The sequence below is a fragment of the Pyrus communis genome, chromosome 14 (genome assembly GCF_963583255.1).
Source record: "Pyrus communis chromosome 14, drPyrComm1.1, whole genome shotgun sequence".
Taxonomy (NCBI): domain Eukaryota; kingdom Viridiplantae; phylum Streptophyta; class Magnoliopsida; order Rosales; family Rosaceae; genus Pyrus; species Pyrus communis.
Window position 1 is genome coordinate 4219939 of NC_084816.1, and position 20972 is coordinate 4240910.

The window sequence follows — 20972 nt, forward strand, 5'->3', positions numbered from 1 at the left end:
TGAAGCTCCATTTTGATAGTGTACGCTTAAGTTTTTGGAGAAACTTAGGTAATTAAAAGATGAGCTATGTGGTTTCGTTCAGTCCAATTCATCCTTTACGTCCTTTTTTATTGTATGCATCAAAGCTCAAGCTTGGTTTGTTTTGAAGAGAGATTTCAAGAAATGACAGATCTATTCACCTTATCAATAATCGAGTCAGATCAGTGAACTGAATTACTTGTAATGGTTAATTGTTACAACTGCGAAAAAAGGAATCTGTTTTCTTATATAGAATCATTCATATATGTGTGGATATAGATTACATATCCATTTCTTTATATGGATCCATTTGATTCGTTTTTCTCCAATTCGAATCAACTGAAACAAATAGAAGATTATGCAAAACGAACCTTATCAATTTACAAATACAGCACGTACTTATGACTATTAGTTTGGGCAGGTTGACCAATACACATGTGATATGGTTCCCGTTTGGAACGAAGTTAAACTTTGTGAAACAAGCATAAATTTAGGTCCACCTCACATAACATGCATGTGATAAAGTACCTTATACCACTTCAATCATGGAGGCATAGGTCTTACTTTTGAGAAGGATGTGCTGCCATTGATTTCAATGGAGCTGTACACACCGGATGATGTGCAAATTCCCATGTTAGATGTACTTTATATAATTCATCGTCTTAGATGATAGTGTCACAAATCAAGACCCAATAATCATTTCGTTTAATGACACTCAGTCTTCATCCCTCTTGTTATAAGCCGTATCAATGGTTCCTACATCACAAACCAAAACCAACTGGCTTCTCAAAAGCTCATTTAAGAGACTCAAAACTCCTACACATTGATCCAGCGTCACTGGAAATATAGATAGTCCGACATTTTCTATACCAGGAGGTTGTGTTGTCTATTTTTAAAGGAGACCAGAAAGCCCCACATACGGTAATGGGTCTAATTCAACTAAGTACTCATTCAAGCACAAACCCTAAAAAAATTCAGCAGCAAGTTAATGTGGTCCGGCTATGGCGGGTCCAAAACCCTAAAAGCATTTTCAAGAGAAGTTCTAAATTTTCGTTAAACTAGCAAGTGACCAGTGTCAAAAAATTATTAATTTAGTTACTCAGTTTAATTTTTTTACTTCCAACAACACTCTATTTAACAAATTTTGAAAACTCAACCTCCTCATTTTCTAAACGATCTTCTCTCTTCCTTTCTCCTTGCTTAAGGGTCCACCGTAGAGTTTTATTATCTTTTTAATATTTAGCAAGTGAACGGTTGCTCTTTAAATCTAAAGCGTGACTATTCATTTTGTTATACCAGAGACACTTTACAGTATCTCGAAAATGAATTTTTTCAGTTTAGCTCTTTAAAATAGAATTTTAGTTGTTTTACATAAAGCCTCTATGAGTATAGCAACACTTTATTAGCTTACAAAACCCTTAACACAATCCATACACACAAAAACAAAAAGATAGCATTTCCTTTTCTTAATTTTCTATGTTTCTTTTATGCGAAAACGAAACCCTATTTATCTAAGTTGTTCAAATAAGAGGCCAGACCTCGCTGCACTTTTTTTTTAAGTGTTGTGGACTGTGTCCAAATGGCTTGTATGCTCTATAAGTGTATATAAACCCAAGCTGAAAGTTTCAACTCTCTTATTAAACATTCATTAAGTACGTCAAATTAATTTCTGTATTTCAAATTTAAAGAATGATACAGTCAGTCTCTCCCGAGAGTATTCGAGACTCGAGAGTACGCAGACCTCAAACCTCGTTGACTTCTTTTCCAACAGAACAGAGATACACACTCAAAGAGGGTATGACCTAATGGGCCCCATTAAGGTCATTGTAACTTGCAGTTGCAGAAGATGTTGCTGGGCAAATAAGACTCTCTAACCCACCGAAACCTGAAGACTTGGAAGCCACTTCAGATCAGCAACTCAATTTTATAGAAAGATTATATTTCACTATCTTCTTTCCCCTACCTGTAAAAGATATGTTAATTACTGACCAAACACCATTATATCTGCTTGAGCTGTATAGTTTAACTCTTTTCACAATTTAGGGCATGTCTTATCTGTTATTTGTTACTAATGTCATTTTTCTTTCACAAAGGACCGACTCCAAGCCAACAAGGCTCCTTGCTTGGTGAGAGTCGAGGTGAAACGTGTAGTACGCAATCTTATCCCTTGGTTTGCGAAAAAAGTTATTTTTACGACGCGAATCTTTAACTTTTCAGTCACAAAGAAGCAACATTTTCGTTACGTCAAGGCTTGCCCTCTAATGTATTTTTTTCATGTTAATTTAAAAAATAATAATAATAATTTAATGTAGGTCCACATGAAGCACATCCAAGTAGGAATCAAGATATTGTTATTTTTGGAGAACAAAAATATTGTTTATTATTAATTAATATGATCATTTGGGGTCCACTTCACCAAAACTTGACAAACTGGTCTGCATCATTGTTTGTGGAGACAAAATAATAAAACCATGATGAACTACTAATTAATTGTTAAATGGTTGTCTTGTGCAGGCCGGAACTGAAACTGGTTCATGGAATTTTTTTGGTCAACTAAACTGGTTCATGGAATTCGTGTGATGGAATGACTGGTTCAAGTTACAGATTCAAGACTTCTCCAAAAAAATAAACAAGAAAAAAAGCTATAAAAGAGATTTTTGTTGTTCTCCGTCATGTAATGTTATTATTCTTCTAGGTTCTCAATGATTTACGTGTGATGGAATGACTAATTCAAGTTACAAATTCACAAGAGATTTTTTAGCGTGCTCATATTATAACATGTGTTTTTATTTTTCATTAATGTAATATCAATTATATCGTTCATCTATTATAAGACATAAAAGAAAACATTACGGTGTCAAATATTTCTATCACATGTAAAATTTTCTCCAAATTCACCCCGCACCCAAATTATAATAAAATGCAGAAGAGCAAGTAATGTTTGCCTAACTCAACTGCACGATGGCATATGATCCATTTTAAGTTATAATTGTGGCAGTATGTATCTGGGGTATGAGTCCTGTGTACATAGTTCAATGAAAGTAAGCTTGAACTTTAACATAAAAAGAAATATGGCTCGAACTATGCAGAGAAGAAGAGACCAAAAGAAGGGAAATTACACAGAATGATCCCTATATTCCCAATAGAATTAAGAAAAAATGCAACAAAAACAAGCAAAAATGGACATGAGCATATTCAAGTAAATGCAGGTGGGTTCCTATGAAGTTATGACGATGCCAGTATCGCTAGCTACATTACCTTCTCTTTGTACCTTCTCCTTCTACCTTGACTCGTAAGCACTTCGGTTTAATAACCCAAGCCTTCTATCTTTTCCCCCCTCAAACGTATTAATTGTACTAAAGAAATACCACAATTGAAGTTTGTTAAGTCATCTAACTGTTATTACATAACAAAATGAAGAATTTGATTGAACATTGAGTTAACACACTTCTAATCAAATGACTAAACGACTTTCAATTTTCCAGTCAACAATTTTCAGTTTGGCTTTTTGCCAATTGTTCAAGGATGACTTCGAAGATGAATGATTTAGATTATTTTATAATAGTGCATAATGAAAAAGAGAATGACGATCACCAAATAAAGTCAAATCTACCTGATCTTAATTGTCATCATCTTATCTCCATTCTTTGACAAACATTTGGTTTTATTCTTCAAAATCATAATGTAGCTCAGATCAATTCAAATCACATGCATTAAAAACACGTGACTTATGCACCTGTTAATCTGATTAACTAGTAATTAACAACAACAACAACAACAACAACAACAACAAAATTTTATCTCATTAGTGAGTTCGGCTGTATGAATCTTAGAACACCATTGCACACGGTTTTGTGCTAAGTCTTCCGTTAGCTCAAAGTACTCCATGTTATTTCTTATAGTCTTTTTCAAAGTCTTCATGAGTATTTCTCTACATTTATAGTTCTTCGGTTTGCCTATTAATCTAATTAACTAGTAATTAAACTGATCAAATTTCCAAATCTTGATTAGTGCTGTCATCGTCCAAAAAGAAAATATTAAAACCAGAGGTCAATGATATTTCTAGGAAAAATGCTATAAACTGATCAAGTGGCAACCCTACAGAAGTAGGAAGGAAGAAAAGGAGAGCTCACCCAAAATAATCACGTGAGCGGCACGTGGCCACGATAGGACGGCGCTACAAATAAATATGTCTTCGAGTTCGAGCCCAGTCGCTGGCTGCTAGCTACAAGACAAACAAGGCAACGTTGCTGGATTGCCGCGGAACCGAAACATTCAACCTTCCGTCCTCTTTTCCCCGATATTTCGGTCCCCGTTTCGGTAAGTTTTCGGTCAAGCATTTAAAAAAATTGGAACTTTCCAAGTTGTAAGTAATTTTTAACAAGTCTCTGATTGCACGCGCTTTCTTCCACCTCTGTCCAACTTCTTTTGCAGTTCTGACTCAATATTTCTTCTCTCTCCGTGTAAATGTTGCAGCTTGGGTAATTTTTATTCTGTTGACGTGGGAATTAATGGATCAAAGGTGGAGAGTTTCTGGATTTTCTCAGCACCGCCGGATTCCGGTGGTAGCGGTGGTGTTTCTTTTACTGTTTCATCAGAATCTAAGCCCGTGCTGGTCTCTTAACATTGAAGGTCTGTGAACTAGCAGTACTTGTTCGTTCTTCTGTATTTCCGTACAGTTTCCAATCAGCTGCTTAATGGCTTTTGGCTTTTTTCATAAGCTGCTCATCGGGTTTTGGCTTTTTTGGTCAGCTGCTTAATGGTTATTGCTTTTTTGGTCAGCTGCTTAATGGGTTTTGGTTTCTGATAAATGGGTGGCGTTTGGATGTAGGTTTGGCGTTGTTGAGGTTCAGGGACAGGGTGGTGACAGACCCTTTTGGGGCTTTATCGAATTGGAACAACAACGGTGGAGAAAATGATCATTGTTCCTGGTTCGGGGTGGAGTGCTCGGATGGAAAAGTGGTCATCTTGTGAGTGGCATTTGCTGATAAATCTCTATTTTGTTTAAGTTATTATCTTTTGCTTCGGCATCTTGTTTTCGAGTAATTATTGTGTGGTACTAGAACACGGCTCAAATCATTTGAAGTTCTTCCATGCCAAAATAGGAAATGGTTTTTGTGAATTTGTTGAGTGTTATAGAGTAACAAAATTGTTTCTCATTCTGCGTTGTGAACAAGGTTCTAAAAAAAGATAGGCGCTAGTCAGGCGGCAAACTAGGGCCTAGCGCCTAGACGGGTGCTTAGGGGGACCAGGCGGATTTAAGTAAATCTATTATATTTCGTGTAAATAAGGGTCTGTTTATACTTAAAATATATATAATTTCATTATAAACTACAAAATAGAATGACATATATATATATATTAGGAGGTATTGGAACATAATGAAAACATGGGAAACATGCATATAGTGTGTATTCATTTAAGTATTCAACAAGTTTCTTACAATTTATTGAAAAAAATAAAATGCAAAATGAAAGTTATCTATTTTCTGTCTAAGTGAGTCGCAACCTAGGTGGGTGCCTAGGCGGGTCTGGGCGGGTTAGGCAAGTGCCTAGGCGGTCTAGGTGGGAGCCACAGCAGGTCTAAGCACCATTTCTTAATTTTCAAATGCTTAGGCATTAATCAGGACGGTGATCAACAACCTAGTGCCTAGGCGGGGATTTTTAGAACAGTGGTTGTGAAGAAGTGTTTCTGCATTGATTATTAACATGATTTGAAGGAGGGGTTTCATATATCACTGAATAAATTTATTCTGCCAGTGTTCTAGCTTGAAGCTTCAAGGTGACTGGAAACGGCAATCCTTTAAAAAAACACCGATGCTGAGATCTGCTAAAACAAAGTGTTGGGAAATCATAAATCTTTAAAGATTTATATCTGGCAATCATATGTGTTTGGAAACTCTTCCATCTACTATATTAATTCATGGTCATGTCAGCCTAATGTTACATTTGAAACAACTTGCAGGAATTTGAGAGATCTTTGTCTTGGAGGAACGTTGGCTCCTGATTTAGGGAAGCTGGCTTACATAAAATCTATGTAAGAATATTACTGGTTCCAAGTCCAACAAAAGGACTCCAATTATTATTATTATTTTTTTTTTTTATGTATTTTTTTTTTTTTTTCAACCTTTTGCTTCAAGGCATTACTCTGAATCTGGTACTTCTTACTTCAGCATTTTACGCAATAATTCGTTTACTGGAAACATTCCGAGGGAGATCGCAGAGTTAATGGAGCTGGAGGTTTTGGACTTGGGATACAATAACTTTACTGGACCTTTCCCATCTGATTTCAGCAACAATCCGTCTCTTACTACTCTGTACGCACATCTTTTTCGAACTGTTTGGGATCACGAGTCTTATTCTCTAATGGCTTCCACAATTTCACTAAACTCATCTTGTGATTTTTATTGCAGTTTACTTGACAATAACAGATTTCTTGGTTCCATATCTTCTGAACTCCACCAATTGAAGATGCTTTTGGAATGTCAGGTAGATCAGGATCGACGACTAACAGATGCCGCTTTCTGTACGAGCAGATCTATCAGCTGGTAGGAAGTTAAACTGATTTAATATTATGTCTTGGATTCGACATATAAACTGCCAGAGAATTTCAAACCTAGTTTACTAAAAACTAGTTCATTTCTTCTCACAGTATTGTAAAAATTTCTATGGGGAAGTATTACAATCAGTTTTGTACGTTGTAACATATATTTCCTTCATTCAGTTTATGATGACCTCCTTTTTTTGTTAGGAGCACTGCCAAACCTGAAGATGCAGCTCACCGTAGGCTGCAGCAGGTGGCAGATGACAAAGCACCGTCCAGATTCAGAAGGGCTAAAGAAAATGAACGCGGTTCATTACCAACTTCTGCTTCTTCATCTTCCTCACCACCGCTTCATCAGCCTTCTTTACCACCTTCACAGCCATTTTCGGTCTCATTGCCACCATCAACATTTTCATCTTCACTGTCATTAGATTCCCCTTTACCATCACCATCACCATCACCATCATCTTCTCCTTCTGCATCTCCCTCAAGTAGTTTTCCGGCTCCTTCACCCTCACCCTGGGTAGCGCCAACTCCCGCCTCTCCAGTCCCAAGAAATCCACCAACTACTATTTTTCCAACACCAGGGTCCAGTCCAGCACCAATTCCTTCCCCTTCTTCAAGTCCAAGTCAAGTGGTTCAAAGCAATTCGAATTCAAGGCATCGTGTAGTTATTATATGCGCAGGCATTGTTGCGGGTTGTTTATTGATATTCCTTTCGGTTGTTGGCATTATTGTCGCCAGAAGCAGTAAAGTTGTTACTGTCAAGCCCTGGGCCACCGGGTTAAGCGGGCAGTTGCAGAAAGCATTTGTAACAGGTGAGATTTGTGAGAATACTCAGGCTCCTGCACACGCAACCTTAAACACTTGTGCATGTATACATGTATGTATATATTCACATCTGATTCCCTTAGATTCAGGGTGGTCAAAATTCCAGTTAAATTCCATACATGTTTCAAATAATCAGCTTGTTGAACTGTGTTCAGGTGTACCAAAGCTGAACCGATCAGAACTTGAGGCAGCTTGTGAAGATTTCAGTAATGTAATTGGATCTCTCTCAGATGGCAACGTTTATAAGGGAACTCTTTCAAGTGGGGTAGAAATAGCTGTGACATCGATCACAACGGAATCTGCTGCAGGCTGGACTAAAAGTTTGGAGGCTCAGTTCAGAAAGAAGGTACATAGGAAACAATGTCTATGAAAGTCATTGCAATATTTAGTCCGAGAGTCCCTAATTGCCACATCGGTCACTGTCTATTCTCTATAAACATGTCTTTTTTTGCTTTTGCAGATAGAAACATTGTCCAAAGTAAACCACAAGAACTTTGTAAATCTTATCGGGTTTTGCAAAGAAGAGAAACCATTCACAAGAATAATGGTTTTTGAGTATGCTCCAAATGGAACGCTTTTTGAGCATCTACACAGTGAGTACTTTCTCTCTATGTTGTGAAGAAAATATTAATGAAGTCAATCTGTACTTCATATGGCATATTCGTAATCAAAAAGCATTTGCACAGAAGGCTTATGTGTGTTCGCGTGCTTGCACGCGTGATCATGTCCACCTCTGTCACATTCATACATACATGCATGTCAAGTAAATTCTGCGAGTTTACAGAGAATTCTCACATTATTTCCAGGAAAAAAGTGAAACGTTCGAGTTAGTTTTAAGCGGTAATATACCTGCTGGTATGCACAGTTTTGATAATATCGAATTTTTGTCTTGCAGTAAAAGAAGCAGAGCACTTGGACTGGGGAATGCGACTACGAATAGCCATGGGCATGGCATACTGTCTAGAGTACATGCACCAACTGAAACCACCTATAGTTCAGAAGAACTTGCAATCATCCTCTGTATACCTGACCGAAGACTACGCAGCCAAAATATCCGATTTTACCTTCTTGAGTGAAGTGACAACAGCGAAGATGGGATCCGTTGACAAGAAGCTTCGCGATTCCATGTCCACAGATCCAGAAAGCAATGTCTACAGCTTCGGGGTAATATTGTTTGAAATGATCACCGGTAGGATTCCATACTCCGTGGAAAACGGTTCTCTTGAAGACTGGGCGTCACACTATCTGAAAGGAGATAAATCCTTGAGAGAAATAGTGGATCCTACCCTAAACTCTTTCCAAGAAGGAGAGCTAAGCGAACTGTTTCGAGTGATAAAAGACTGCGTCCATCCTGACCGGAAACAAAGACCGACAATGACAGAGATCGCAGGTAGGTTAAAGGAAATCACAGCCATGGGGCCTGACGGAGCCACACCGAAACTATCACCTCTTTGGTGGGCAGAACTTGAAATTATGTCAACAGAAGGAAACTGATCGTGAAACTATTTGATTTTCTTGTCTATTTGTTTATTATTTTGTGTGATATCTAAGTAAGTCAGAGGAATGGTGTTGTAGATAACTGTCAAAGTGCAAAATTTTAAGCTTCTTGTATACACGAAAATATACGTCTGAAATCAATAAAATTTGACTTTCCGAGTGCTGAAAGCCTCCGTTTAACGTTTTCCATGTTCAAGTTTCATCTTCGAGGTCTGAAAATTACGGCAAACCTTTCGAGGGCAACCATCGTTTGCAGATTCTCTGCATGATCTTGACGGCAAAATTAAACAGAAACAGAATAAAAGAAAATCTGAAATATGTTTCAATAGTTGAGATGTATAGATGTCCTCACAGATTTGTTCATGTACAATGGGATTGTATAGGAGATCCGTTTTCTCATCGATTGGCATCAAACAATTCTCAAGGTAATATGATTGAGAATTTTAAAAATTAAAATTTGAAAAAAAAAAAGTGGGAAAATGGAATGCTAATCTTCAGCCTGTGCCCCTATGTGATTCTTTCTTGCATAACCATCTCCAGCTAGAGTGGTCAACAAGGCTGCTTCCGGCTTGCAGTTCAAGTTTAATTGCAATCTATCGACAATGTCATAGACACAAAAGCATTCCGTTCATAGTCTATTTCCCTTGAACCATACTTCTTATTGCCGGGTGGGTTTGCAGCTGAACAGTCTTCGAGATCATGGTTTCTGGGAGACATTTTCGAACAATGAAGCCCCTGTAATATTCTCTCTTCAACATTAAAGATGAAGTCTCCCACACACTGGACTCGTGAGCAGCATATATACATGCTAATTATCATCTCAATCCCTTGCTCGATTATACAAATCGATAGTGTCTGTGTGGTTGGGGTCCATGCAGAGAGCAGCTTGACAATCTTGGAGAGCAGAGCTTAAATCACCAATTGACTCGTGAAATGCAGCTCGAAGATGAAGCATTTGCAAGTCAGGCTTGAAAGATATGGCCCTCGAAAGCTCTTCTATAGCTTCGGTCTCTCTTTGTTCATCCATCAACACTGTTGTCATGGGACTCCATACATTAGCACAATGTTTTCGGTTTCACAAGTACAAAAACTCTTCCTACTAATCAGAGACTATTAGCAAGCCTAAAACAAAAGAAAAGTTCGTGTACTTGGCAATGCGAGTGCTAAATGAGTGGTAGATGTGTGTTTTACAATAAGAAATTGGATTCTCAACCACTTCTTTGACAACAAAGTGCAGAAAATTGGGGAAATGAGAAATAAAATTAAGGGGTCAGAATGGTTACCTGCTGCCCTGTATCTGTACGGGTATGTCCTCAATGGGTCCAATTGTGATGCCATATTGAGATCATTCTTTGTCATCTTGGGATCACCGTACTCTGAACGTTTCTCGTATGCTGATGCATTACTTTGTGCCTTCTCTATGAGTTTGGTCATCTCATCATATGCAGCTTTTCGTTGATTCTTAAGATGATAAACACGCGCCAACCCTTGATGAGCTCTTGTATGTTTGATGTCAAGAGCACTCACATAGCAGTCCGCAGCCTTGTCTAGCTTACCACAATCTACATATATACTCCCCAAGTTATTTAGTGCCTGAAAATTTTCAGAATAACTTGTCAAACAAGAATGTGAAGGTACAACGATAAAGAATGCAAGCATAATAATTCTATCAGAATACTCTATTGAACAAGAATGTGAATGTACAATGATGAAGAATGTGAACATAACGAAACAATTCTCACTTGTCCTTTACGAAGACCATCTGAAGGACACTTGAGAGCTTCCTCCAGCAGTTGAATAACATGAGATGATGCGTCTGAGTCCAAGCTAGCATCTGCCAGTACATACGCTTTAAGGAAAAAAGCTTCAAATGATCTCTGAATGTGAATGGACTTTTCCGCCTTTGTGAGAGCTTCTTCACGATTTCCGGTGTCATATAAAATCCACCCTTCATAGACCAGCCTCTCATGCTCAGAGCCAGAATTATTTCTTGCCAACCGCAAACTGCGCATTGCAGCCTTCTGACAATTTAACCTAATAAAGTTCATAAGTCAGGAAGCTTACATCGGTGAAGTCAAAGTTCTACATTGCCAGCACATTTCGCTTATTATTGAATATTGATAAATCAGCATATAAATTTCATTAATCCAACTACATTTTGATATGAAGTGATTCAAATGTGCGGTAGGTTTTATACTAAATAATAAGAAAAGCTGCTAATTCTACAAATATCGAACATTTCAATCAAATTAGGCTAAAAAATAATCCAGATATCATGACTATGTGATGACATTTTATAAGTAAAAGATAACAGGAAGTGTATTACACAAAGATTGTAGCTGGATAACACAGAAGACGATAGCTACGATCAGAAAAACAAACCGTAGAAGGAGTAAAGATTGCCGAAACTGCAGGAGGCTCTTTCGAGGGGTATGTCCCAACATCTGATGTATGATAGCCAGAGATCCAATGTCATCAACAGACGACCATTGATCATATAGTTGCATCCAGCACTCAGCTTCACTCAATTGCTTAACCCGAAGGCTGAGAAGCCCCACCAAGTAATCCCCACTAACCTTTCCATGAAACATCATGTAATTGGGTTCCAAAGTTAATAAAACGCAAATGTCTCTGAGAGCACTTTCATAATCTTCAAGTGCAATGAAGAACCAAGCCCGCAATTCAATACAGTCGGGTGACAACTTAAACCTAACAGCTTTGTCAATCTCCAAAATGGCTGCTCTAATTTGCTTCTCCTCCAAATTTGCAACTGCTCTATATTTATATGGAAATGAAAGAGTGGGATCTAATTCAGTTGCAGTGCTCAAATCCAAAATCTTTTCCTTACCGATGTTGTAGAGGGCGCGTTCCTGGTACATCCACCCTGCTGGTTTATACTCATTGATAATAGAGCCCATCAACGTATATGCCGAATACTGTTGCCCCTGTTTGTACTTCGTCCTTGCAACACCAGCCACTGAATAGACATGACCTGCCTTAGCTGCAGCCAGAAAGCGAAACTGGGCTTCCTTATACTCTCTTCTCTCAAGCAAAACACAACCCAATTGATGCAACACAAGCATCTTCTGCCACCTCTGCGTTACGCATTCTTCCAACCTCTCTAATAACATTACAGTTGTGTTTGACACCATACTTTCCTCCATTGCCACATGGCTTAAGAAATAATACAATAAGAAACCATACCCTGCCATGGCTAATCCCTCCCTAACCTTGGAGCTACAAAGAAATTTCATCGCCCTTGAATTATGCAGACAACTTGGGAGCTCTCTCAGCAGCACCTGCAAGCAGGCAGCTACAAGAAGATATGCCATATCCTCCGAACCGTATTCAATAAGAACCAATGCATCATCAATGTTGTCGACGGATGAAGCTAAATAAGCATCACAAGAAGACTTCATCTCCTCACAACAGAACCTATTCGCAAACGAAAGCAACTCGACAACAATCTCACGACTAAACAAGTCTAATCTCCTAGTCCTACTATACACTTCCACAGCTCTCATTCCCTTCACAGATATCCCATTTTCTGAAAAATCAATCCTACCCTTTTTCGATTCTTTAAAGGATCCATACAACATAGCTTCAAAAGGGCTAGAAAGCGACGCAATTTTACACCTTCTACAATTAATTTCTTCATCTCCTATACAGAATGAAACATCACTTTCCTCCTCATCTAAACCCACACACTCACTGCCCTTAAAAGCAGGCGCACTAACAGCTTTAGCAGCGTCTTTCCCACATTGGCAATGACCCGAAACCAAATTCAGATCAACCCCATTCACCAAAGCAACCTTAGGACACTCCATAACTTGCCCGCCACAATCCATGGCCGCCATCCCCACAAACTCATCCTCCCTCCTCTCGAACCTCAACCACGCTGAGAGCACAACCTTATCGTTCACATCAGCAGCATTCTGTCGAGCAGCTGTCAGAGACCGTCGAAGCAGCTTGGGATCACCAAGACCACTCAACAGAGAGTACTGCTCAACGCACAACAATGACCTTTCAGATTGAGAGGAACACCCTTCCAACCGGCGATACAAGTCGGCCAAGTTTTCGACGAAATCAGAGGGCTTAAGGTGGGGGTCTATGGAGGGCTCAAGGAGGTCAGTTGCTGGGACTCCACAGGGAAGCAGAAGAGCTTCAGCACCAGAGCCCGAGCTAAAAGTTTTGGGCTTTGAGTTCGACCCAAATGACTTAATCAGACGGGAATTAAACTTAGCTCTCGAAACGCCGCCATGGGTTTTGCCATTGGAGGGTTCGGTGGGATTTACAGCGTGGACTTGTGTGCTTGTGAATCGGTCTAAAAGCTTCAGACCTCGCATATCTAAATGGCAGTAAATCTTCTGCATATATATATATATGAACAAAAACAAACAAACAGAGAATAAGACTTGTAAAGTTCTGAGCTTTTGCAAAAGCACCACAAACACAGAATAATGTCTGAGTTTTGAGTTTTTACCTCCGGGAAGAGAGAGCTGGTGAAGCAGGCTATAGGCCAATGTGGTGTTTGTTTCCCGAGAAAATAAATGGAAGAAAATGGCTTCTGCTTCTGGGTTTTCTCTTTTCTTTCATGGGTTGTACTCTCTCTCCCCTCTATCTCCCCTCTCTCTCTAAAGACTCTGTCTTTCTCACTCTGCGCTCAAAGGGGTTTTGGTTAACCGGCAAGTTTATGTTAATTTTTTTTTTCTTTTTTTTGGACAAGTGCAAGTTTTTGTTGTTTAGATGGCGAACTCCAAAGCAAAGGATTTTTTTTCTGTATATCGGAGTCAGTTCAGCAGCACCCACCGTTGTCAACCACTACAAGGATGCCACGTGGCGCTTCAAGTTGGGAAAATTAGCCTTTCCCAAGTGAAGTTGGTCAACTGGTTAATTTTCTATCTAAGCTTATCATAAGCTGGATTAATGATTAATTTACTACAAAATGTGGATTAAGGACAAATTGAATGTTAAGTAAAGGTCATTTGGCTCACCAAATAGATGATCGATCCTTATAATTAGGCAACTTTTATTTTCTTTTTAGGTACGAGTAGGCAACTTCTTTTTTGCAATACCATATGAAGTAAATTAGTCACATTACCTTTCTCAACTTCATTGCGTTATGTACCGTCGTTTTATCACTAGACATTCTTTTCTTTTTGATAAACTAGCCATGAAGATTCGAATTTTGAATCTCCTTCAATATTGCAACAAAAACCACGCTAGCTGAAGAAGTAGTTGGTGCAAGAAAAGCATAGACGTTGATCTTTAATATAAAAAGCCACATTATTATATTATAAACAATGCACTAATCTTGTGATTGTGTTCAATTAGTGGTTAAATGTCTACATCATGCTCATGCATGCTCCAACAAATTGGTTTTTAATGACCATACATTAGACACCACCCAAACAAATATCCCAACTCTAGATTTTGCATACGCTAATTTTGGATGCCAATTTTACAAGTAACATTTATCTGTATGAATATACATCATTTAGCAAAATAAGAAGCTAATTTTCAATTTTTTTTTAAAGAAAATTATCAATTAATTATCTTATTTCTTTTACAAACAATAACGTTAGTGGATAAATTGTTATTTTTCACATCAGAATACATAAACATAATTATTTTTTGCAACTACAGCAAATCGCCATCTAACTCAATTAATTATCATTTTTATTAAATAATGGGGAACTCAAAGACCAAATTAATAATGGGCTTAAGAAGAGATTAGATCTAAAACAATGCGTGTTTCGGCTTTTGATAAGTAATTTAAACTTAGGGTTACATCTATTGGTCTTTCTCGCGCCACCGCTTATGCCTTTAAATATTCAATTGCAAATAATTGGAAGTTGTCGAGCATCTCTGCCAACGACATCTCTACAACTTGCATGCTTATCTTAATAAAAATAACGAGGATAAATTATTGTAGCAATGATTTCTATATCTAAACTCAATTGGAGTAAGAATTTTTTAACTAAAAATTTATAATCATTGGTTCCTTAACTCATTAAAACGTGCAACTATGCTTCTTTTCGTCAACTCTGTTAAAACTTCCACCAAAACAAGTCACGGGTCACGCACATGAGGTTAAATCAAGGAACAAATATGGAAAACCAAATGACAAAAATTGTAGCAATGGTCCCTCAATTTTAATCCAATTGGAGAAATAGCCCCTCAATTTTAATCCAATTGGAGTAATGATCTCTCAACTTTAACCTCATTGAAGCAATAGTCATTCCAGCATGACTTATTTTGACCTAATTCTAATGAAATTGACGAAATAGGTCTTAGCTGTACATTTTGATAAGTTAAAAGACCAATGATCATGAGTTTTTCGTTGATGGACCATTGCTCTAATTAAGTTAAAATTGTTGCTACAATTTTCTCAAATAACAAAGGAAGAGAAAATTAATAATATTATTATTACTAATTCACCTCAAAACAAAAATAGTAATAGACCAATCTAATCACGTGCGGATGAAGCTACGTGCCTAAAAGACCACGTGTATGCTCTATAGTCCTTTGTTTCTCAGAAGTTCTTGACGGAATTGGATCCTCTCCTGAGCAGGAGATCAGGATCCTCCTGACTCACTAACATGGGTCGTTGGATTTTGATCCAACGGCTATAATTATTATAATTTTTAGAGGGACCGTCTATTTACAGCCGTTGGATCAAAATCCAACGGCCCATGTTATTAGATCAGGAGGATCCTGATCTCCTGCTCAGGAGAGGATCCAATTCTGTTCTTGACAGAGCAGACTAAATGGCACCATCTTGTGCAGGTGATGCCAAGTGATCCTTTTGTCTGCTAAATAAGTATCTCCTACAATGCATCCAAACAAGCATGGATGCTTGCCCATATCAAATGAAACGGGTACAGTTCCACGCAACTCCTCTTTCAGTCTCTCTCATTGCCGGATAAGGAAGAGGTGCGTGAGCAACTAGCCCTATCACAACTCTTTTAGGAGAATGTTTGGGACATTCCTCATTGTTTGTGTGTAACACGAGAGAATTTTGAGTTTGACAGTCAAATTACATGGCCTATCCTACGACCTACTATTGACACGCCATTAACTATCGACATGTTATTTTTATTATTCACATAATCAATATTGTATCGTGTCAATATACTTCAATGTAAGTCTAAGGAAGAAGTAAATGACGATGTAGCGACATCTTATTAGATGGCGGGACAAGACACGTAGTCAAGCCGCCTGACCTAATATTTTCCAGTGTAACACATCATCGGGTGACAGGACGATTATGAACAGAGATGTCCAGCCAGCTATACAGTTCCCGTATCAGCAGGCAGCAGCACCACAAAGCACATACAAAATTATCAACTTCATAATCCATCACATAATTTACACGTGAAGCAAGATTGCACCCACTCAATAATTAGATTTCTTGCAATTTACTTAATATAATTAAAGTCAATAATTAGAGAGAGAAAAAAAAAGGGAAACAGTATAAAGCAACGCCAGCTCTAGTGAAAGAAAAAAAAAACTGAATTATGCATACATAGCCAAGATAAATGCTAAGCAAAACTCTCAAAAGTGGAACTCTTTGTTATCTCATGTTTTCAGCACAATGTTTTATAATATTAGCACAAAAATTGATGTTAAACAATGACATGGTAGAAAGTCTTTAGAGTCCCACTTTGAGTCTCCTAAGCATCTTATATAGCCAATGCATTTTCTACTATCTAATTGCGACAAAAGAGACAGATTAATAAAGAAGAGGAGAAATGCTAACGTCAATTCCCATGTCAACATTGTAAAACATTGCCAAAAACACGAGGTGTCAAAAAGTCTATGAAGAGTTTCACTTTTGAGAGAGTCCCTTAGCATTTATAAGGAAGCAAACCAACTATTCATGATTGATTCATGGTCTCTTTTAAATCCATTCATGATTCCCAAATGTCATCCTCGTCTGCACGAGAAAAACTTTGGTGCGGCGAGGAATAAATCCTCCTATATCTACTCACACTATGTCCCACAAATAGTGAAGTAGGGAGGGGGATATGTCTCGTTTACATGTAACCTAAGGTCATCTCTAACCGAAGGCTGGTCAGATGGCTTGTTTTAGCCCTCTGGCCCTTTACGAAATTAATATTTCAATGAACAGTGCATGACCATATTTCTTACCATGTCCCACCGAAGAGCCAGATGACCATAGGCCAAACATAGCCCTATGAAAAAAAACCATCTTCAACTAAGGGCCAAAAGGTTATAGGGTCAAACATAATTTATTATTTTAATTGAACTACTATGGTTACTTAAATTAAATTACCTCAATAATTTTATGTTATGGATTGTCAATAATTTTTATGTTGTTAAATGTTTTTAAAAATGTTGTTTAAGTTTCATGTTGTTAATTTTTTTTTTATTTTGTTTAATGTTACTTAATGTTATTTAATATTGTTTAATGTTGTTTCATGTTACTTAATGTTATTTAATGACTTAGTAAGTTATAGAAGAAAAAAAATAGAAATTTTAAATTTTGTAAAAAAAAAAATAAAAAAAAAATCAAATATGACATCACCATGTGGCCCGCCTCGGGCTGGCTGGCTACTTTGGGCCGGTCGGTTGGCACTTTGGCCCTTTTTTGTCCAGTAGGACCCACAAGCCCTTTGGCCTGGCCCTCGGTTGAAGACGGTTTTCAAGCTATTTTCGACCCTCTGGCCCTCTAGACCCTTCGATTGAAGATGGCTTAAGAATCCCACCCTACCCTTTTGTTGCATTAGATCATCTCCAAGTCAGTAGTAGTTCACACATCTTTCATTGTGTTAATAGTTTAGTTAGAACTTTGGGCCCTGGATAGCCACACAGATGCATGAACTACTACTGACTTGGTGATGATCTAATGCAACAAAAGGAATATAATTCTAACAGAAACATACTTTTCTTTTCTTCTATTTACTGGTATGCATCAATCCTAATTACAAAAGAAGTGTGAAACGCAGAGTCGATAACATAATTTCATGATGCAACTGTTAAGTCTGGGGCAGAGATGCATGAGAAATATGAAAATTCTAAAAGCAGAACAAGTCAAGAAACCGGCAAAACATACCTGTAGTATTTATACGAAGATCACCAAGAGAACTTTTTGGACATCACAGTTAACCTGCCTCCATGATTCGGCCATGCCAAATTACGACCAAATCTCATACCCACCCATAACTATACAAAACTATCATGTAAAACGCACCAGGAATTAAAGTCCCGGTGCTACAAAATGTTCACAAACAAAACTATACTTGGATTCTCGTAACTTGTTGCCAATGTCCTTTAAAGAGTTTTTATGATCCATAGCTTATATTTCTTTATAAACAGATATAGAAGAGACGGCCCAATCAAATTGGCATCTGAGAGGCGCTTGCAAAGTTTAAGGTAAGTATCTGCACCGCCAGATTGTTGGATCCTTTTCTGTAGTCCCTGCAGCACAGCTGCCCTATCCAAAAACTCCGGGTGCAAACCCAAATCAAGCATTTTTATTACTGTTTCTGCAGCATCATCAAAATGTCCCCCTTTAATGTAACCTCTTAGCAACCACGATAAGCTTTTCTTTTTACCCAGAGAGCTGGAAACATCTGTTCTTGTAAGCAACCGTCTGATGGCATTGGCCTCCTTTTGGGAAGCACAGATGGCTAAAACTATGTCATAGAGGTCAGCATCCGCCTCTTTACCAACAAGTTTCATTTCCCACAACTGCCTCTCGGCCTCAAGGCCACATCCAGAGCAGATATACATAGCCAGGAGCCTCTCATGAACCACCCCATGGAGTGAAGAACTTCCCTCCTCAATCACCCAATTGGACAGTTGTACTCCATCAGCTATAAGATCTGACTGATAATTCTCAACAAGGCCAACATTTTCTGTATCAAATTCAGCTACCAGCCCAGCCCTCGCAAAACCTTTCAACTTCCGCAAAGCTTTCGCAAGTTCATTTAGTTCCTTGACCACAGCTGTCATTGCAATGAGGTAACTGTAGACCTCTGGCTTCAGCCCAGATTCTCTTAGATGAATCACCAACTTCACTGAATCCCTATAGTTACCCTCAACCTGCAGAAACACATTCAATAGTTTCATTCATAACCTTTGGAAACTCTTAAATTTTTTTTGAACATATACGTTACGACAAATGAATACAAACCCAACTAATGCTAACAGTTTTCCTTTCTACTGATTTAAGTTATGCTAGCTAACCAGTCGTAACAATAATAATTAACAATTTGTGTAATGAATGGCAATCCCTTGGCTATAATTCACTGACATAACCCCGGTTGGTCAATCTGCACATCATCATTTGATACGTATACTCTAGTAATAAAACTAGTTCTATGACGGGGGAAACCGCTAAATTCATCAAAAATGGACGCACCATCCTAATAATTCAGCATGGCAAGGTAAATTCAACTCAAAGACAAACCCACAATCCAAAAATCCTATCACTACCAATGGCATGTGGACAGTTCTAAATGAAATGCATATAAATTCACAAGTACATTTCACAATTGAATAGAATATTATTGAGGACAACAGTAAACAAACATTTACCATCATCTTCCAAGCAAGATAGCCAGTCGGCCCTCCTTTATGCCCATCTGTATCGTCTTCCGCCGAATAAACAATTCCGCGCTTCAACACCTCTTTCACAAAGAAAACCGCCTTTTCCTTCTCACCCATCTCCCAGTACAGAGATATCACCTTCTCCATCATGCTAAAACTCGGCTTCAAACCCACACAATCCGATTCCACAAGAAGGTCCACCACATCCCCAATGCCATGCTCCCCCTCAATCAACTTCTTGACCCAACTACACATTATCGAAACCATGAGCTCCATCGTCTCCTTATCGACCCGATTCTCCTTTCGGAGCCACTCAAACACCTCAAGGGCACACCATGAGTCCCTACCCTCCTGAGAAAAGTACACCAACACAAGCTGCAACTCTCTGGCCGATAACCGGTCGTTCATTTCCTCAAGAACATCGGACGGCTCTCTTGCCATCCGCTCCAATTCCTCAATTGCCTCAAAGAAACCTTCACCCATTTCGCCCTCGTCGTCGCTGGTCACGAACTGGTCCAATTGAACCGAATTGAAAACCCTAAAGTCTCGAACTTGGCTCGATTTCGCAATGACCAAGATGGGGTTTGGTTGTTTGCAGAATATGGGAAAACCCCTAGCGCAAGATTGAGCCGAAGAACCCTGGAGACCGATAAAACGGTGCCGTTTAACCGCAAAACACAACCGGGTGAGCGAAGCAATCCCCTGAGCAGAGGCCATTTTCTTCAGCCGAATCCCAAAACTTCTCAACCGAGAAAACCCAGTTTCCACTCCGTTTGGTTGCCAAGAAAATCAAAGAAAGCAAAAAGGAAAATATAAGAAATTTTCTGTGAAGCACAACTCACGTCAACCGAGTCAAATATCCGCGAAGTAGAACATACCCTTGTCTGGAATTGAAGTATGAAGAAAACCCAGAACGACGATTCGAAGTCGTCACCTTTCTTTCTCTCATTCCTAACTTTTCTCGGGAGCCAAACAGGATTTGGGATCTTCAGCTGGAAAAGCTAAATCCCAAGAGCGAATTCCCGAGGAATGTAAAGAAAATGAAAGACATGCGCTTGCCACCACAGTCCTCCGTGATAAAAATAAAAATTGGGAATTTAGGGAGGAGAGCGGGGTTTTGTTTGTGGATTGATTGTGATTTGTGAGGTGCTCCTGCAATGGCCGAGGCTTGCCACCACAGTCCTCCGTGACACTGACAGTGACAACCAAACCTCTGATTTTTCACCGTTGGGTCTGTTGATGACGTGTTCCAAGTCAGTCTACTCGCGGAATCTGGCGCGGAACTGTCACGTGTGAAATGAGAAAAACTAGGTTTTTTTTTTTTGTGGTATATTTCAATTTTTTTATTTTATTTTTTATTTTTTAATTATAAAACCTGGTTATATTATAAATTATTATGTAAAAATTATTTCTCAAAAAAAATCAATTTAAACTCGAGTCTTCTAGTCAAGTAATTAGAGTAAACGAATTGTGATCTAGTTGTTACAATTATTGACTAAACAATT

General features: G+C 38.4%; 3 protein-coding genes across 5 annotated transcripts; 1 reads left to right on the forward strand and 2 right to left on the reverse strand.

The window, feature by feature from the left end:
• Nucleotides 1-4493: 4493 nt before the first annotated feature.
• On the forward strand, nt 4494-9056 carry LOC137714970 (probable inactive receptor-like protein kinase At3g56050). Of its 2 annotated transcripts, XM_068454156.1 has the most exons (9): nt 4494-4650; nt 4850-4988; nt 5983-6054; nt 6191-6334; nt 6431-6565; nt 6769-7379; nt 7548-7738; nt 7853-7985; nt 8288-9056. In XM_068454156.1, the coding sequence occupies exons 1-9, from the start codon at nt 4530-4532 to the stop codon at nt 8884-8886; spliced, it is 2145 nt and encodes a 714-aa protein (XP_068310257.1). In that variant the 5' UTR covers nt 4494-4529; the 3' UTR covers nt 8887-9056. The 2 variants fall into 2 exon arrangements, with proteins under 2 accessions (XP_068310257.1, XP_068310258.1); XM_068454157.1 differs by lacking the exons at nt 4494-4650; nt 4850-4988 and adding an exon at nt 5700-5859.
• A 132-nt stretch (nt 9057-9188) lies between these two features.
• Nucleotides 9189-13621, reverse strand: LOC137716056 (ethylene-overproduction protein 1-like). Of its 2 annotated transcripts, XM_068455450.1 has the most exons (5): nt 13373-13621; nt 11272-13256; nt 10632-10923; nt 10173-10482; nt 9189-9921 (listed from the first exon to the last, which is right to left on the reverse strand). In XM_068455450.1, exons 2-5 carry the CDS (start codon nt 13233-13235, stop codon nt 9710-9712), a joined length of 2778 nt encoding a protein of 925 aa, XP_068311551.1. In that variant the 5' UTR covers nt 13236-13256; nt 13373-13621; the 3' UTR covers nt 9189-9709. The 2 variants fall into 2 exon arrangements, with proteins under 2 accessions (XP_068311551.1, XP_068311550.1); XM_068455449.1 differs by lacking the exon at nt 13373-13621 and having other exon boundaries at nt 11272-13262.
• A 3924-nt stretch (nt 13622-17545) lies between these two features.
• Nucleotides 17546-20641, reverse strand: LOC137714971 (pentatricopeptide repeat-containing protein At2g30100, chloroplastic-like). The gene is made up of 2 exons (XM_068454158.1): nt 19456-20641; nt 17546-18960 (listed from the first exon to the last, which is right to left on the reverse strand). Exons 1-2 carry the CDS (start codon nt 20182-20184, stop codon nt 18187-18189), a joined length of 1503 nt encoding a protein of 500 aa, XP_068310259.1. The 5' UTR covers nt 20185-20641; the 3' UTR covers nt 17546-18186.
• Between the last annotated feature and the right edge of the window lie 331 nt (nt 20642-20972).

Excerpts from the sequence above, each read along its gene's own strand:
- LOC137714970 (XM_068454156.1), top strand. The coding sequence starts at position 4,530 with ATGGATCAAAGGTGGAGAGTTTCTGGATTTTCTCAGCACCGCCGGATT. Across the intron at positions 6,055-6,190 it reads CTGGCTTACATAAAATCTAT|CATTTTACGCAATAATTCGT; the intron begins GTAAGAATATTA and ends TTCTTACTTCAG. Across the intron at positions 7,739-7,852 it reads AGGCTCAGTTCAGAAAGAAG|ATAGAAACATTGTCCAAAGT; the intron begins GTACATAGGAAA and ends TTGCTTTTGCAG.
- LOC137716056 (XM_068455449.1), bottom strand. The coding sequence starts at position 13,262 with ATGCAGAAGATTTACTGCCATTTAGATATGCGAGGTCTGAAGCTTTTA. Across the intron at positions 10,483-10,631 it reads ATGGTCTTCGTAAAGGACAA|GCACTAAATAACTTGGGGAG; the intron begins GTGAGAATTGTT and ends GAAAATTTTCAG. Across the intron at positions 9,922-10,172 it reads GTACAGATACAGGGCAGCAG|TGTTGATGGATGAACAAAGA; the intron begins GTAACCATTCTG and ends CCATGACAACAG.
- LOC137714971 (XM_068454158.1), bottom strand. The coding sequence starts at position 20,184 with ATGGCCTCTGCTCAGGGGATTGCTTCGCTCACCCGGTTGTGTTTTGCG. Across the intron at positions 18,961-19,455 it reads ATCTTGCTTGGAAGATGATG|GTTGAGGGTAACTATAGGGA; the intron begins GTAAATGTTTGT and ends GTGTTTCTGCAG.